This window comes from Salvelinus namaycush, chromosome 13, assembly GCF_016432855.1.
Source record: "Salvelinus namaycush isolate Seneca chromosome 13, SaNama_1.0, whole genome shotgun sequence".
NCBI classification, from domain to species: Eukaryota; Metazoa; Chordata; class Actinopteri; order Salmoniformes; family Salmonidae; genus Salvelinus; species Salvelinus namaycush.
In genome coordinates this window covers 44697979-44716803 of record NC_052319.1, presented here as the reverse complement: position 1 = coordinate 44716803, position 18825 = coordinate 44697979, and the positions used below count along the sequence as shown (strand labels likewise).

General features: G+C 44.4%; 1 protein-coding gene across 1 annotated transcript in view; it reads right to left on the bottom strand.

Moving 5' to 3' along the window:
- LOC120058151 (FTS and Hook-interacting protein homolog) overlaps positions 1–18825 on the bottom strand; it is a 66475-nt gene that overhangs the window by 29869 nt on the left and 17781 nt on the right. Inside the window, exon 3 of the mRNA XM_039006618.1 lies at positions 4877–5377. Within this exon, the coding sequence (XP_038862546.1) occupies positions 4877–5005 (129 nt within the window). The 5' untranslated portion in view covers positions 5006–5377. The remainder of the gene's footprint in view (positions 1–4876; positions 5378–18825) is intronic.

Below are 18825 nucleotides of genomic sequence, written 5' to 3'. Positions count from 1 at the left end.
GAGTGGGGGGAGAGAGAGAGAACGAGACAGAGTGGGGGGAGAGAGAGAGAACGAGACAGAGTGGGGGGAGAGAGAGAGAACGAGACAGAGTGGGGGAGAGAGAGAGAACGAGACAGAGTGGGGGAGAGAGAGAACGAGCTAGAGTGGGGGAGAGAGAGAACGAGACAGAGTGGGGGGGGGAGAGAGAGAACGAGACAGAGTGGGGGGAGAGAGAGAGAACGAGACAGAGTGGGGGGAGAGAGAGAGAACGAGACAGAGTGGGGGGAGAGAGAGAGAACGAGACAGAGTGGGGGGAGAGAGAGAGAACGAGACAGAGTGGGGGGAGAGAGAGAGAACGAGACAGAGTGGGGGGAGAGAGAGAGAACGAGACAGAGTGGGGGAGAGAGAGAGAACGAGACAGAGTGGGGGAGAGAGAGAACGAGACAGAGTGGGGGAGAGAGAGAACGAGCTAGAGTGGGGGAGAGAGAGAACGAGACAGAGTGGGGAGAGTCAGCTGCAGCAGTATTGAGTCATGTACAGGCTGCAGCATTGTGATGGAATAGCTTTTTATACTGCCTGCAGAGTGTAACAGTGTGTGTGTGTTGGGGCTGGGAATTGCCAGGGACCTCACAAAACAATATGTATTGTGATTCTCACGATTAGGGTTGTGGTGGTCGTAACATTTTGTCAGACTGCCGGTCTCACGGTAATTGACCATTAATTAACAAATACGTTCAGCATCTCCAGGCCTCCATGCATAGCTTACAAGCTGTTGATCGGTGATTTTGGAACATCAACATTAAAAAACAAAAAAGTCTAATAAATCAATGTAATATACAATCCATTATTTATTTTTGTCAGGTCGAAAGAAACATGATATGAAGAAAATGTATTTCAGAAGAACAGAAAAGCTGGCTATGCTCCATTCCATAGGCATAGGCTTGTTCATTTAGCTGACAAGATACTGTATGTTATCTGGCTATGATATAGACTGTAGGCTTGTTCATTTAGCTGACAAGATACTGTATGTTATCTGGCTATGATATAGACTGTAGGCTTGTTCATTTATCTGACAAGATACTGTATGTTATCTGGCTATGATATAGACTGTAGGCTTGTTCATTTAGCTGACAAGATACTGTATGTTATCTGGCTATGATATAGACTGTAGGCTTGTTCATTTAGCTGACAAGATACTGTATGTTATCTGGCTATGCTCCATGTTATATAGGCTGTAGGCTTGTTCATTTAGCAGACTAGATACTGTATGTTATCTGGCTATGATATAGACTGTAGGCTTGTTCATTTAGCTGACTAGATACTGTATGTTATCTGGCTATGCTCCATGTTATATAGGCTGTAGGCTTGTTCATTTAGCAGACTAGATACTGTATGTTATCTGGCTATGATATAGGCTTGTTCATTTATCAGACTAGATACTGTATGTTATCTGGCTATGCTCCATGTTATAGACTGTAGGCTTGTTCATTTAGCTGACAAGATACTGTATGTTATCTGGCTATGCTCCATGTTATAGACTGTAGGCTTGTTCATTTAGCTGACAAGATACTGTATGTTATCTGGCTATGATATAGACTGTAGGCTTGTTCATTTAGCTGACAAGATACTGTATGTTATCTGGCTATGCTCCATGTTATATAGGCTGTAGGCTTGTTCATTTAGCAGACTAGATACTGTATGTTATCTGGCTATGATATAGGCTTGTTCATTTATCAGACAAGATACTGTATGTTATCTGTCTATGATATAGACTGTAGGCTTGTTCATTTATCAGACTAGATACTGTATGTTATCTGTCTATGCTCCATGTTATATAGACTGTAGGCTTGTTCATTTAGCAGACTTGATGCTTTTAAGTCCCTTGCTATTATTTTATACGATTTTATAGTAAGAAGAATATAATTGAACTTCACTGAAATAAATAGAAAGAAAAGTCCATTCTGGAGTGAGTGAGCATATGAAGTGGTTCTGTTGAGCGTATGAAGTGGTTCTGTTGAGCATATGAAGTGGTTCTGTTGAGCGTATGAAGTGGTTCTGTTGAGCGTATGAAGTGGTTCTGTTGAGCGTATGAAGTGGTTCTGTTGAGCGTATGAAGTGGTTCTGTTGAGCGTATGAAGTGGTTCTGTTGAGTGTATGAAGTGGTTCTGTTGAGCGTATGAAGTGGTTCTGTTGAGCGTATGAAGTGGTTCTGTTGAGCGTATGAAGTGGTTCTGTTGAGCGTATGAAGTGGTTCTGTTGAGCGTATGAAGTGGTTCTGTTGAGCGTATGAAGTGGTTCTGTTGAGCGTATGAAGTGGTTCTGTTGAGCATATGAAGTGGTTCTGTTGAGCATATGAAGTGGTTCTGTTGAGCATATGAAGTGGTTCTGTTGAGCGTATGAAGTGGTTCTGTTGAGCGTATGAAGTGGTTCTGTTGAGCGTATGAAGTGGTTCTGTTGAGCGTATGAAGTGGTTCTGTTGAGCGTATGAAGTGGTTCTGTTGAGCGTATGAAGTGGTTCTGTTGAGCGTATGAAGTGGTTCTGTTGAGCGTATGAAGTGGTTCTGTTGAGCGTATGAAGTGGTTCTGTTGAGCGTATGAAGTGGTTCTGTTGAGCGTATGAAGTGGTTCTGTTGAGCGTATGAAGTGGTTCTGTTGAGCGTATGAAGTGGTTCTGTTGAGCGTATGAAGTGGTTCTGTTGAGCGTATGAAGTGGTTCTGTTGAGCGTATGAAGTGGTTCTGTTGAGCGTATGAAGTGGTTCTGTTGAGCGTATGAAGTGGTTCTGTTGAGCGTATGAAGTGGTTCTGTTGAGCGTATGAAGTGGTTCTGTTGAGCATATGAAGTGGTTCTGTTGAGCATATGAAGTGGTTCTGTTGAGCATATGAAGTGGTTCTGTTGAGCGTATGAAGTGGTTCTGTTGAGCGTATGAAGTGGTTCTGTTGAGCGTATGAAGTGGTTCTGTTGAGCGTATGAAGTGGTTCTGTTGAGCGTATGAAGTGGTTCTGTTGAGCGTATGAAGTGGTTCTGTTGAGCGTATGAAGTGGTTCTGTTGAACGTATGAAGTGGTTCTGTTGAGCGTATGAAGTGGTTCTGTTGAGCATATGAAGTGGTTCTGTTGAGCATATGAAGTGGTTCTGTTGAGCGTATGAAGTGATCATTTGAAACAGGTCCTACATGCTAGATTTAAAGTTACATTTGCCAAATAATCACAACATTCAACCATTTCTAAGATTTTACTGAGTTACAGTTCAGAAGGAAATCAGTCAATTGAAATTAATTCATGAGGCTCTAATCTATGGATTTCACATGACTGGGAATACAGATATGCATCTGTTGGTCACAGATACAATAGCTTAAAAAAAAAAGTAGGAGTGTAGATCAGAAAAACCAGGAAGTATCTGGTGTGACCATTTGCCTCATGCAGAGCAACACATCTCCTTCGCATAGAGTTGATCAGGCAGAGGGAACAGTCTATGACTTGGGTATCTTGAGTCTGACAATTTTTTGGGCCTTCCTCTGACACCGCCTGGTATAGAGGTCCTGGATGGCAGGAAAATTGGCCACAGTGATGTACTGGGCGGTACGCACTACCCTCTGTAGCGCCTTACGGTCAGATGCCGAGCAGTTGCCATACCAGGCGGTGATGCAACCGGTCAGGATGCTCTCGATGGTGCAGCTGTAGAACCATTTGAGGATCTGAGGACCCATACCAAATCTTCTCAGTCTCCTGAGGGGGAATAGGTTTTGTCGTGCCCTCTTCACGACTGTCTTGGTGTGCTTGGACCATGTTAGTTTGTTGGTGATGTGGACACAAAGGAACTTGAATCTCTCGAACCACTCCACTACAGCCCCGTCGATGTGAATGGGGGGCCTGTTTCGGCACTCCTTTTCCTGTAGTCCACGTCAACTCCTTTGTCTTGCTCACGTTGAGGGAAAAGGTTGTCATCCTGGCACCACACTGCCAGGTCTCTGACATCCTCCCTGTAGGTTATCTCATCGTTGTCGTTGATTGGGCCTACCACTGTTGTGTCGTCAGCAAACTTAAATGATGGTGTTGGAGTCGTGTTTGGCCACGCAGTCGTGGGTGAACAGGGAGTACAGGAGGGGACTAAGCACGCACCCCTGAGGGGCCCCCGTGTTGAGGATCAACGTGGCAGATGTGTTGTTCCCCGTCATTGTTATCATGGATTCACAGACAGAACTGATGTCCTCTCTCAATGACTTACAGATTGTCGTCATCTTGCTGTTCTCCTGTTTAAACTCATCGAGTTGACCCTGGGAGAACCGCAAACTGTTCATCAGGTCCTGGAGCTCTCTGGTCAGGTCGTCCATTCTTATATTAGTTGACTACACCAGTATTTGGACACAACACTTGAAGCAATTATCTTGTTGTTGTAACAACTGCCTACAGAAGTCCTTTGATAGAGACACACCACTGTCCTCAACGGTACTCCCACCGGCTTTGGTCTTTGTCATGGTAGCAACGTAGGCTACGCGGTTACTCCTCTCAGTTCCAGACAGGGCAGGTCGCAGGGAAGATGGAAAATGCAACAAACAGCAGTGATCTAGACAGTTACAAGCACGGGACAATCCCCTGTCCTAGCCACAAGGTCACAAGGTGGTTCAAGCCCTCAAGGAAACTCCGCTAGCTTGATAGGCAGCTAATAGTGGCAGCTAGGCTAGCTGCTACGCCAAGCAGCTCATCAGACCTTTGGTCGGCAGGAGTCCTGGACAGATAGCAGCGGTCCCAGCTACACATGCCAACCGTTTCACGCGATCCAGACTTTCCAAACTTACCAAAAACAACAAACAGAGTATTCCATTGTTCCGAGATCAACCGTAAGTGAGGAGGATAGAGACAGAGAGAGAGACAGAGACAGAGGAGAGAGTTTTCTCACCTGTCTCCAGTGGTTCTCAAACACCATGAGGCAGGTCTCTGGGTCAGCAGTACAGGGACTGGAAGAGGCTACGTTCCTACTGGACCTGCCCCCCGGACCCCGAGGGGTCAGCCGGCTCAGCCAGCTCATCCTGACCTCCAGAGGGATCAATGTTCAGGGTTCAGACAGGAGCAGGAGAGAGGCGCTGGCACATGGACAACAGGGTAGGAGAGAAGGAAGAGAGTGAGAGAGGGAAAAGGATGGGAGGAGGAGGGAAGGTGAGGGAAAGAGGAGGAGAGGAGAGGGAAGGGAGGGAGGGGGGCAGTAGAGGGGACCAGGAGAGAGTCCAGATAGAGTTGGATGAGAAAAAGAGGCAGATTCTGTTGTGGTCGCCGGGGTGAGGATGTCTCTCGCCGTCAGTGTTACCGTAACGTAACGGATTAGCGGTGGGCTCTCCCTGAAGACCCTGTCATCCAGTCTGCAGCTGACACCACTCCATTCCCAGGTAGAGGACCCACAGCACTGCAGGGAAACAACCACAAGACAGAGGTTAGAGAATTAGGGTTGTATTATAAACTGGGTGGTTCCAGTCCTGAATGCTGATTGGCTGACAGCCGTGGTATATCAGACCGCATAATCTAGAGGCGAAAGAAACGCACACCTATTTAGGCGAGGTGCTGGCTAGCGGAATAGGACACTTGAAAAAAATAAAAAGGAGAGCCGCACACTCTAGGAGCTCAGGTGAAATAATATAATAACTTAATATCCAACGTTTGGACAGACAAGCTGTCCTCATCAGACCGTATGCCACGGGTATGACAAAACATGTATTTTTACTACTCTAATTACGTTGGTAACCAGTTTATGATAGCAGTAAGACACCTAGGGCGTTGGTGATATATGGCCAATATACCACGGCTAAGGGCTGAATCCAGGCACTCCGCGTTGTGTCGAGCTTAAGAACAGCCCGTAACAGGGGTATATTGGCCTTATACACCACATCCCCTCAGCCCTTATTGCTTACAATATATAATGTTATAATACAGAGGGTAGGGTAGTAATATATTTCAGAAAGGCCTTTTATTGTCCCCAACTCATCTGCCAAGAAATAAATAATTATAGGGTATGGTAGCACGCACGAAGGGCCACGCACGAAGGGCCACGCACGAAGGGCCACGCACGAAGGGCCACGCACGAAGGGCCACGCACGAAGGGCCACGCACGAAGGGCCACGCACGAAGGGCCACGCACGAAGGGCCACGCACGAAGGGCCACTCACAAATCAACCACCCCAGATGGCCGCTCACCTGTCAATTCACAAGATGGCCCACCACAAAGTACATTACACAGTTGATGTCAGAAGTTTACATACACCTTAGCCAAATACATTTAAACTCGGTTTTTCACAATTCCTGACATTTTATCCTCGTAAAAAATTCCCTGTCTTAGGTCAGTTAGGATCAACACTTTATTTTAAGAATGTGAAATGTCAGAATAATAGTAGAGAAAATGATTTATTTCAGATTTTTTTTCTTCCATCACATTCCCAGTGGGTCAGAAGTTACCATACACTCAATTAGTATTTGGTAGCATTGCCTTTTAATTGTTTAACTTGGGTCAAATGTTGCGGGTGGCCTTCCACAAGCTTCCCACAATAAATGTGGTGAATTTTGGCCCATTCCTCCTGACAAAGCTGGTGTAACTGAATCAGGTGTGTAGGCCTCCTTGCTCACAAATGCGCATTTTCAGTTCTGCCCACAAATTTTCTATAGGATTGAGGTCAGGGCTTTGTGATGGCCACTCCAATACCTTGACTTTGTTGTCCTTAAGCCATTTTGCCATAACGTTGGAAGCATGCTTGGGGTCATTGTCCATTTGGAAGACCCATTTGCGACCAAGCTTTAACTTCCTGACTGATGTCTTGAGATGTTGCTTCAATATATCCACATAATTACCCATCCTCATGATGCCATGTATTTTGTGAAGTGCACCAGTCCCTCCTGCAGCAAAGCATGCCCACAACATGATGATGCCACCACCGTGCTTCACAGTTGGGATGGTGTTCTTCGGTTTGCAAGCCTCCCCCTTTTCACTCCAAACATAATGATGGTCATTATGGCCAAACAGTTCTATTTTTGTTGTATCAGACCAGAGGACATTTCTCCAAAAAGTAAGATCTTTGTGTAGTTGCAAACCGTTTTCTATGGCGGTTTTGGAGCAGTGGCTTCTTCCTTGCTGAGCGGCCTTTCAGGTTATGTCGATATAGGACTCGTTTTACTGTGGATATAGATACTTTTGTACCCGTTTCCTCCAGCATCTTCACAAGGACCTTTGCTGCTGTTCTGGGATTGATTTGCACTTTTCACACCAAAGTACGTTCATCTCTCGGAGACAGAACGAATTTCCTTCCTGAGCGGTATGACGGCTGCGTGGTCCCATGGTGTTTATACTTGCGTACTATTGTTTGTACAGATGAATGTGGTACCTTCCGGCATTTGGAAATTGCTCCCAAGGATGAACCAGACTTGTGAAGGCCTACAATTTTATTTCTGAGGTCTTGGCTGATTTTTGATTTTCCCATGACGTCAAGCAAAGACACACTGAGTTTGAAGAGAGGCCTTGAAATACATCCACAGGTGCACCTCCAATTGACTTAAATTATGTCAATTAGCCTATCAGAAGCTTCTAAAGTCATGACATAATTTTCTGTAATTTTCCAAGCTGTTTAAAGGGACAGTCAACTTAGTGTATGTAAACTTCTGACCCACTGAAATTGTGATACGGTGAATTATAAGTGAAATAATCTGTCTGTAAACAATTGTTGGAAAAATGACTTGTGTCATGCAGAAAGTAGATGTCCTAACCGACTTGCCAAAACTATAGTTTGTTAACAAGAAATGTGTGGAGTGGTTAAAAAACGAATTTTAACGACTCCAACCTAAGAGTAATGTAAACTTCCAACTTCAACTGCAGATCCCCACATTAAACATGTAGGCAGTATCTTTTGGCATGTGCCATTTTGGACGAGGTTAGGAACTTAACATTGTTTGGGTCTAGGGTGGGAATTGTATCGAACACAGATGCCCACCAGAGGGTAATAAAAAATATTGTACAAATACAAAATATTCCTAAATAAAATAAGAAATCCTGATGAAAGTATTAACAAAGGAAGCCGCATAATATAATTTAATATATAATATTAATATATTAACAATTGTTTTAGGAGTCCCTGTTTATTGAAAAATAAAGTATTAACATGATGGGAATGAGAGACATTGTGTAGATGTGGTGAGTACACACACACACACACATATATAGATACACACACATATACATTATATATATATCTCTATACATATATACCTATATATTCAGTTCATCGAACCTACAGTACACATTCAACCATCTACACAAAGAGGTAGATATAGTAAAACATAGGTGGGTTCAAGGACAGAGCTTTGTGGTGATGTCACTTCCTGTCCTCCAATCCACTGACCGGTGGGCACAAACAGAGAAGCAATTGTGTGAGCAAGCAGAAGATGAGTTTAAAAGTTGGCATAAAAAAGGTTGTCAACAGTAAGTTTCCCGCGTTTCCAGAGAAAGGACGTGTTAATAAAAGAGGTGATTTTTTTTTACTTGTTTGGAAAAGATTATTAGTTACGTTTGGGATTCATGTTGTATGCATTTTGATGGAGGGATGTTATACTCCGGTGTAAAAACACGCAGCAAAAAGGTTGACCTTTCTTATTATGCTTTTATGTAAATGGTTCAATCTCAAATAACATCCCTCAAATCAAAAAACACACCCATGTCACAGAAAGAGTTCAAAGAGACTAAAACAATACTAAAAGCTGCAAGGAGTAGTTTTATCGATATAGTACGTTTTAATTTAGTAAAAATTAGTATATGGCTAAAGTATTTTATAATTTGGGAGCACTGCATATGAATTTTTAAAATAAATGGATATTAATGAGTGTAAAGCAAATCATGAATATCCAACGGAGATTGGTAATAAATTGTTAGAATATTTTTATCAAGGGTTAAGATAAATGATTAAATAATTCTACCCAGAAACTTAACCATTAGGATTATTTGTTAGGTAGCATGTAGGGGGTTAGAAAGGAACGTCTGTGTGTGTGTCTAAAGAAAACTAAGGGATCATTAACCTATGGTTGAACCACTAAGCTATAACTCTGTGGAGATAAGGGAGAATAGTTCAAGCCCTCTGGGTTTTCCGTATCTGGGGGGGGGGCTGGAACTGTCAGCTAAGTGGTAATAAACTGAGAAGAGATTTCAGGAGATAATGCAGATATGTTGTGTAAGGTATGTACGTGAGTGTGTTGGAATGAACTATTTGATCAGCTTTGTCCTCGTCGTAGGGACTCTATGACGCTGTTTGTAATATATAATGTGAGGTACGTGGTTTTTAAAAGGGGAGATCTCTCGAGAATAAACACTATTGATTAATTTGGACACGGGTCTGTCTATTTTATGCAAATAAGGATCTTACATATTCTTAGAAACGGACAGAGTGTTTGCTTTGTATAATTAAATTGGTTAATGAACATATAGGAAATAAATTCCTTCATCATAAATACATACAGTAAAATGGTAGATTAAAGCGCCAACACGTACAGTAAAACGGTAGATTAAAGCGCCAACACGTACAGTAATATGGTAGATTAAAGCGCCAACACGTACAGTAAAATGGTAGATTAAAGCGCCAACACGTACAGTAAAATGGTAGATTAAAGCGCCAACACGTACAGTAAAATGGTAGATTAAAGCGCCAACACGTACAGTAAAATGGTAGATTAAAGCGCCAACACGTACAGTAATATGGTAGATTAAAGCGCCAACACGTACAGTAAAATGGTAGATTAAAGCGCCAACACGTACAGTAAAACGGTAGATTAAAGCGCCAACACGTACAGTAATATGGTAGATTAAAGCGCCAACACGTACAGTAAAACGGTAGATTAAAGCGCCAACACGTACAGTAAAACGGTAGATTAAAGCGCCAACACGTACAGTAATATGGTAGATTAAAGCGCCAACACGTACAGTAATATGGTAGATTAAAGCGCCAACACGTACAGTAAAATGGTAGATTAAAGCGCCAACACGTACAGTAATATGGTAGATTAAAGCGCCAACACGTACAGTAATATGGTAGATTAAAGCGCCAACACGTACAGTAAAACGGTAGATTAAAGCGCCAACACGTACAGTAAAACGGTAGATTAAAGCGCCAACACGTACAGTAATATGGTAGATTAAAGCGCCAACACGTACAGTAAAACGGTAGATTAAAGCGCCAACACGTACAGTAATATGGTAGATTAAAGCGCCAACACGTACAGTAAAATGGTAGATTAAAGCGCCAACACGTACAGTAAAACGGTAGATTAAAGCGCCAACACGTACAGTAAAATGGTAGATTAAAGCGCCAACACGTACAGTAATACGGTAGATTAAAGCACCAACACGTACAGTAAAACGGTAGATTAAAGCGCCAACACGTACAGTAATATGGTAGATTAAAGCGCCAACACGTACAGTAATATGGTAGATTAAAGCGCCAACACGTACAGTAAAACGGTAGATTAAAGCGCCAACACGTACAGTAAAACGGTAGATTAAAGCGCCAACACGTACAGTAAAACGGTAGATTAAAGCGCCAACACGTACAGTAAAACGGTAGATTAAAGCGCCAACACGTACAGTAATATGGTAGATTAAAGCGCCAACACGTACAGTAAAACGGTAGATTAAAGCGCCAACACGTACAGTAATATGGTAGATTAAAGCGCCAACACGTACAGTAATATGGTAGATTAAAGCGCCAACACGTACAGTAAAACGGTAGATTAAAGCGCCAACACGTACAGTAAAATGGTAGATTAAAGCGCCAACACGTACAGTAATATGGTAGATTAAAGCGCCAACACGTACAGTAAAACGGTAGATTAAAGCGCCAACACGTACAGTAAAATGGTAGATTAAAGCGCCAACACGTACAGTAAAATGGTAGATTAAAGCGCCAACACGTACAGTAAAATGGTAGATTAAAGCGCCAACACGTACAGTAAAACGGTAGATTAAAGCGCCAACACGTACAGTAAAACGGTAGATTAAAGCGCCAACACGTACAGTAATATGGTAGATTAAAGCGCCAACACGTACAGTAATACGGTAGATTAAAGCGCCAACACGTACAGTAATACGGTAGATTAAAGCGCCAACACGTACAGTAAAACGGTAGATTAAAGCACCAACGATGCCTTCCAGTAAGGACAAGGTAAAACGGGGAGTGGCCTCCCTGTAAACAGAAGTTAGAACGTTTTTGTTTTATCTGTAATTAAAAACCTCTTATGAAATGTTAGAGGGAAAGTTGTCTGTGCTAAGGGTCACTCATCTGTTTCAGAGTGTGACTTGGAAACATGTGACTCAAGAGTTTTGTACTCAACGCCACTGCTCTCCCTCTTCCTCTCCCTCTTCCTCTCCTCCCGGAGGTTTGGGACCAAGCAAAGGTCAAAGGTCATTGTTGCTAAACATTAACCATTTGGCTCTTAAGCCTAAGACTTTCACTAGGGGGTGGGGTAGAGTTGGGCCTTGGGATGAGAGGTGCTTTCTAGGGGGTGGGGTAGAGTTGGGCCTTGGGATGAGAGGTGCTTTCTAGGGGGTGGGGTAGAGTTGGGCCTTGGGATGAGAGGTGCTTTCTAGGTGGTGGGGTAGAGTTGGGCCTTGGGATGAGAGGTGCTTTCTAGAGGGTGGGGTAGAGATTGGCCTTGGGATGAAAGGTGCTTTCTAGGGGGTGGGGTAGAGATGGGCCTTGGGATGAGAGGTGCTTTCTAGGGGGTGGGGTAGAGTTGGGCCTTGGGATGAGAGGTAATTTCTAGAGGGTGGGGTAGAGTTGGGCCTTGGGATGAGAGGTGCTTTCTAGAGGGTGGGGTAGAGATGAGCCTTGGGATGAGAGGTGCTTTCTAGGTGGTGGGGTAGAGTTGGGCCTTGGGATGAGAGGTGCTTTCTAGGTGGTGGGGTAGAGTTGGGCCTTGGGATGAGAGGTGCTTTCTAGGTGGTGGGGTAGAGTTGGGCCTTGGGATGAGAGGTGCTTTCTAGGGGGTGGGGTAGAGTTGGGCCTTGGGATGAAAGGTGCTTTCTAGGGGGTGGGGTAGAGTTGGGCCTTGGGATGAGAGGTGCTTTCTAGGGGGTGGGGTAGAGTTGGGCCTTGGGATGAGAGGTGCTTTCTAGAGGGTGGGGTAGAGTTGGGCCTTGGGATGAGAGGTGCTTTCTAGGGGGTGGGGTAGAGTTGGGCCTTGGGATGAGAGGTGCTTTCTAGGTGGTGGGGTAGAGTTGGGCCTTGGGATGAGAGGTGCTTTCTAGGGGGTGGGGTAGAGTTGGGCCTTGGGATGAGAGGTGCTTTCTAGGGGGTGGGGTAGAGTTGGGCCTTGGGATGAGAGGTGCTTTCTAGGTGGTGGGGGTAGAGTTGGGCCTTGGGATGAGAGGTGCTTTCTAGAGGGTGGGGTAGAGATTGGCCTTGGGATGAAAGGTGCTTTCTAGGGGGTGGGGTAGAGATGGGCCTTGGGATGAGAGGTGCTTTCTAGGGGGTGGGGTAGAGTTGGGCCTTGGGATGAGAGGTGCTTTCTAGAGGGTGGGGTAGAGATGGGCCTTGGGATGAGAGGTGCTTTCTAGGGGGTGGGCTAGAGTTGGGCCTTGGGATCAGAGGTGCTTTCTAGGGGTGGGGTAGAGATGGGGGTGGGGTAGAGGTGGGCCTTGGGATGACTTGAGGTCTGATAACTACTACCCACAAACACCAACCATAGCACCACACAAGGGATTGATAGAGGCTTTAGCATGTAGATTGGCATGAGGAGGAATAGAATGAAGTGAGGAGGAGTGTACCAAGCTGCTACAGGAGAAGGAATAGAATGAAGTGAGGACTCAGTAAGGTCAGCAGGCTAATGTTCCTATAGACTCAGTAAGGCCAGCAGGCTAATGTTCCTATAGACTCAGTAAGACCAACAGGCTAATGTTCCTATAGACTCAGTAAGGCCAGCAGGCTAATGTTCCTATAGACTCAGTAAGACCAGGAGGCTAATGTTCCTATAGACTCAGTAAGGCCAGCAGGCTAATGTTCCTATAGACTCAGTAAGACCAGGAGGCTAATGTTCCTATAGACTCAGTAAGGCCAGCAGGCTAATGTTCCTATAGACTCAGTAAGGCCAGCAGGCTAATGTTCCTATCCACCCAGTAAGGCCAGCAGGCTAATGTTCCTATCCACCCAGTAAGGCCAGCAGGCTAATGTTCCTATAGACTCAGTAAGGCCAGCAGGCTAATGTTCCTATAGACTCAGTAAGACCAACAGGCTAATGTTCCTATAGACTCAGTAAGGCCAGCAGGCTAATGTTCCTATCCACCCAGTAAGACCAGCAGGCTAATGTTCCTATAGACTCAGTAAGGCCAGCAGGCTAATGTTCCTATAGACTCAGTAAGGCCAGCAGGCTAATGTTCCTATAGACTCAGTAAGACCAGCAGGCTAATGTTCCTATAGACTCAGTAAGACCAGCAGGCTAATGTTCCTATAGACTCAGCAAGGCCAGCAGGCTAATGTTCCTATAGACTCAGTAAGACCAGCAGGCTAATGTGCCTATGGACTCAGTAAGACCAGCAGGCTAATGTTCCTATAGACTCAGTAAGACCAGCAGGCTAATGTTCCTATAGACTCAGTAAGGCCAGCAGGCTAATGTTCCTATAGACTCAGTAAGACCAACAGGCTAATGTTCCTATAGACTCAGTAAGACCAGCAGGCTAATGTTCCTATAGACTCAGTAAGGCCAGCAGGCTAATGTTCCTATAGACTCAGTAAGACCAGCAGGCTAATGTTCCTATAGACTCAGTAAGACCAGCAGGCTAATGTTCCTATAGACTCAGTAAGACCAACAGGCTAATGTTCCTATCCACCCAGTAAGACCAACAGGCTAATGTTCCTATAGACTCAGTAAGACCAGCAGGCTAATGTTCCTATAGACTCAGCAAGGCCAGCAGGCTAATGTTCCTATAGACTCAGTAAGACCAGGAGGCTAATGTTCCTATAGACTCAGTAAGGCAGGAAGGCTAATGTTCCTATAGACTCAGTAAGACCAGCAGGCTAATGTTCCTATAGACTCAGTAAGGCCAGCAGGCTAATGTTCCTATAGACTCAGTAAGGCCAGCAGGCTAATGTTCCTATAGACTCAGTAAGGCCAGCAGGCTAATGTTCCTATAGACTCAGTAAGGCCAGCAGGCTAATGTTCCTATAGACTCAGTAAGGCCAGCAGGCTAATGTTCCTATAGACTCAGTAAGGCCAGCAGGCTAATGTTCCTATAGACTCAGTAAGGCCAGCAGGCTAATGTTCCTATCCACTCAGTAAGACCAGCAGGCTAATGTTCCTATAGACTCAGTAAGGCCAGCAGGCTAATGTTTCTATAGACTCAGTAAGACCAGCAGGCTAATGTTCCTATAGACTCAGTAAGACCAACAGGCTAATGTCCCTATAGACTCAGTAAGACCAGCAGGCTAATGTCCCTATAGACTCAGTAAGACCAGCAGGCTAATGTTCCTATAGACTCAGTAAGACCAGCAGGCTAATGTTCCTATAGACTCAGTAAGGCCAGCAGGCTAATGTTCCTATAGACTCAGTAAGGCCAGCAGGCTAATGTTCCTATAGACTCAGTAAGGCCAGCAGGCTAATGTTCCTATAGACTCAGTAAGGCCAGCAGGCTAATGTTCCTATAGACTCAGTAAGACCAGCAGGCTAATGTTCCTATAGACTCAGTAAGACCAGCAGGCTAATGTTCCTATAGACTCAGTAAGACCAGCAGGCTAATGTTCCTATAGACTCAGTAAGACCAACAGGCTAATGTTCCTATCCACCCAGTAAGACCAACAGGCTAATGTTCCTATAGACCCAGTAAGGCCAGCAGGCTAATGTTCCTATAGACTCAGTAAGACCAGCAGGCTAATGTTCCTATAGACTCAGTAAGACCAGCAGGCTAATGTTCCTATAGACTCAGTAAGACCAGCAGGTTAATGTTCCTATAGACTCAGTAAGACCAGCAGGCTAATGTTCCTATAGACTCAGTAAGACCAGCAGGCTAATGTTCCTATAGACTCAGTAAGACCAGCAGGCTAATGTTCCTATAGACTCAGTAAGACCAACAGGCTAATGTTCCTATAGACTCAGTAAGACCAGCAGGCTAATGTTCCTATAGACTCAGTAAGGCCAGCAGGCTAATGTTCCTATAGACTCAGTAAGACCAACAGGCTAATGTTTCTATAGATTCAGTAAGGCCAGCAGGCTAATGTTCCTATAGACTCAGTAAGACCAACAGGCTAATGTTCCTATAGACTCAGTAAGACCAGCAGGCTAATGTTCCTATAGACTCAGTAAGGCCAGCAGGCTAATGTTCCTATCCACTCAGTAAGACCAGCAGGCTAATGTTCCTATAGACTCAGTAAGACCAGCAGGTTAATGTTCCTATAGACTCAGTAAGACCAGCAGGTTAATGTTCCTATAGACTCAGTAAGACCAACAGGCTAATGTTCCTATAGACTCAGTAAGACCAGCAGGTTAATGTTCCTATAGACTCAGTAAGACCAACAGGCTAATGTTCCTATAGACTCAGTAAGACCAGCAGGCTAATGTCCCTATAGACTCAGTAAGACCAGCAGGCTAATGTTCCTATAGACTCAGTAAGACCAGCAGGTTAATGTTCCTATAGACTCAGTAAGACCAACAGGCTAATGTTCCTATAGACTCAGTAAGACCAACAGGCTAATGTTCCTATAGACTCACTAAGACCAGCAGGCTAATGTTCCTATAGACTCAGTAAGACCAGCAGGTTAATGTTCCTATAGACTCAGTAAGACCAACAGGCTAATGTTCCTATAGACTCAGTAAGACCAGCAGGTTAATGTTCCTATAGACTCAGTAAGACCAGCAGGTTAATGTTCCTATAGACTCAGTAAGACCAGCAGGCTAATGTTCCTATAGACTCAGTAAGACCAGCAGGTTAATGTTCCTATAGACTCAGTAAGACCAGCAGGTTAATGTTCCTATAGACTCAGTAAGACCAGCAGGTTAATGTTCCTATAGACTCAGTAAGACCAACAGGCTAATGTTCCTATAGACTCAGTAAGACCAGCAGGCTAATGTTCCTATAGACTCAGTAAGACCAGCAGGCTAATGTTCCTATAGACTCAGTAAGGCCAGCAGGCTAATGTTCCTATAGACTCAGTAAGGCCAGCAGGCTAATGTTCCTATAGACTCAGTAAGGCCAGCAGGCTAATGTTCCTATAGACTCAGTAAGACCAGCAGGCTAATGTTCCTATAGACTCAGTAAGACCAGCAGGCTAATGTTCCTATAGACTCAGTAAGACCAGCAGGCTAATGTTCCTATAGACTCAGTAAGACCAGCAGGTTAATGTTCCTATAGACTCAGTAAGACCAGCAGGCTAATGTTCCTATAGACTCAGTAAGACCAGCAGGCTAATGTTCCTATAGACTCAGTAAGACCAGCAGGTTAATGTTCCTATAGACTCAGTAAGACCAGCAGGTTAATGTTCCTATAGACTCAGTAAGACCAGCAGGCTAATGTTCCTATAGACTCAGTAAGACCAGCAGGTTAATGTTCCTATAGACTCAGTAAGACCAGCAGGCTAATGTTCCTATAGACTCAGTAAGACCAGCAGGCTAATGTTCCTATAGACTCAGTAAGACCAGCAGGCTAATGTTCCTATAGACTCAGTAAGACCAACAGGCTAATGTTCCTATAGACTCAGTAAGACCAGCAGGCTAATGTTCCTATAGACTCAGTAAGACCAACAGGCTAATGTTCCTATAGACTCAGTAAGGCCAGCAGGCTAATGTTCCTATAGACTCAGTAAGACCAACAGGCTAATGTTCCTATAGACTCAGTAAGACCAACAGGCTAATGTTCCTATAGACTCAGTAAGACCAGCAGGCTAATGTTCCTATAGACTCAGTAAGACCAACAGGCTAATGTTCCTATAGACTCAGTAAGGCCAGCAGGCTAATGTTCCTATAGACTCAGTAAGACCAACAGGCTAATGTTCCTATAGACTCAGTAAGACCAGCAGGCTAATGTTCCTATAGACTCAGTAAGACCAGCAGGTTAATGTTCCTATAGACTCAGTAAGACCAGCAGGTTAATGTTCCTATAGACTCAGTAAGACCAACAGGCTAATGTCCCTATAGACTCAGTAAGACCAGCAGGTTAATGTCCCTATAGACTCAGTAAGACCAGCAGGCTAATGTTCCTATAGACTCAGTAAGACCAGCAGGCTAATGTTCCTATAGACTCAGTAAGGCCAGCAGGCTAATGTTCCTATAGACTCAGTAAGGCCAGCAGGCTAATGTTCCTATAGACTCAGTAAGACCAGCAGGCTAATGTTCCTATAGACTCAGTAAGGCCAGCAGGCTAATGTTCCTATAGACTCAGTAAGACCAGCAGGCTAATGTTCCTATAGACTCAGTAAGACCAGCAGGCTAATGTTCCTATAGACTCAGTAAGACCAGCAGGCTAATGTTCCTATAGACTCAGTAAGACCAACAGGCTAATGTTCCTATCCACCCAGTAAGACCAACAGGCTAATGTTCCTATAGACCCAGTAAGGCCAGCAGGCTAATGTTCCTATAGACTCAGTAAGACCAGCAGGCTAATGTTCCTATAGACTCAGTAAGACCAGCAGGCTAATGTTCCTATAGACTCAGTAAGACCAGCAGGCTAATGTTCCTATAGACTCAGTAAGACCAGCAGGCTAATGTTCCTATAGACTCAGTAAGACCAGCAGGCTAATGTTCCTATAGACTCAGTAAGACCAACAGGCTAATGTTCCTATAGACTCAGTAAGACCAACAGGCTAATGTTCCTATAGACTCAGTAAGACCAGCAGGTTAATGTTCCTATAGACTCAGTAAGACCAACAGGCTAATGTTCCTATAGACTCAGTAAGACCAGCAGGCTAATGTCCCTATAGACTCAGTAAGACCAGCAGGTTAATGTTCCTATAGACTCAGTAAGACCAACAGGCTAATGTTCCTATAGACTCAGTAAGACCAGCAGGCTAATGTCCCTATAGACTCAGTAAGACCAGCAGGCTAATGTTCCTATAGACTCAGTAAGACCAGCAGGCTAATGTTCCTATAGACTCAGTAAGACCAGCAGGTTAATGTTCCTATAGACTCAGTAAGACCAACAGGCTAATGTTCCTATAGACTCAGTAAGACCAGCAGGCTAATGTTCCTATAGACTCAGTAAGACCAGCAGGCTAAGCAGGCTAATGTTCCTATAGACTCAGTAAGGCCAGCAGGCTAAGCAGGCTAATGTTCCTATAGACTCAGTAAGGCCAGCAGGCTAAGCAGGCTAATGTTCCTATAGACTCAGTAAGACCAACAGGCTAATGTTCCTATAGACCCAGTAAGGCCAGCAGGCTAATGTTCCTATAGACTCAGTAAGACCAGCAGGCTAATGTTCCTATAGACTCAGTAAGACCAGCAGGCTAATGTTCCTATAGACTCAGTAAGACCAACAGGCTAATGTTCCTATAGACTCAGTAAGACCAACAGGCTAATGTTCCTATAGACTCAGTAAGACCAACAGGGTAATGTTCCTATAGACTCAGTAAGACCAACAGGCTAATGTTCCTATAGACTCAGTAAGACCAGCAGGCTAATGTTCCTATAGACTCAGTAAGGCCAGCAGGCTAAGCAGGCTAATGTTCCTATAGACTCAGTAAGACCAGCAGGCTAATGTTCCTATAGACTCAGTAAGACCAACAGGGTAATGTTCCTATAGACTCAGTAAGACCAACAGGCTAATGTTCCTATAGACTCAGTAAGACCAGCAGGCTAATGTTCCTATAGACTCAGTAAGGCCAGCAGGCTAAGCAGGCTAATGTTCCTATA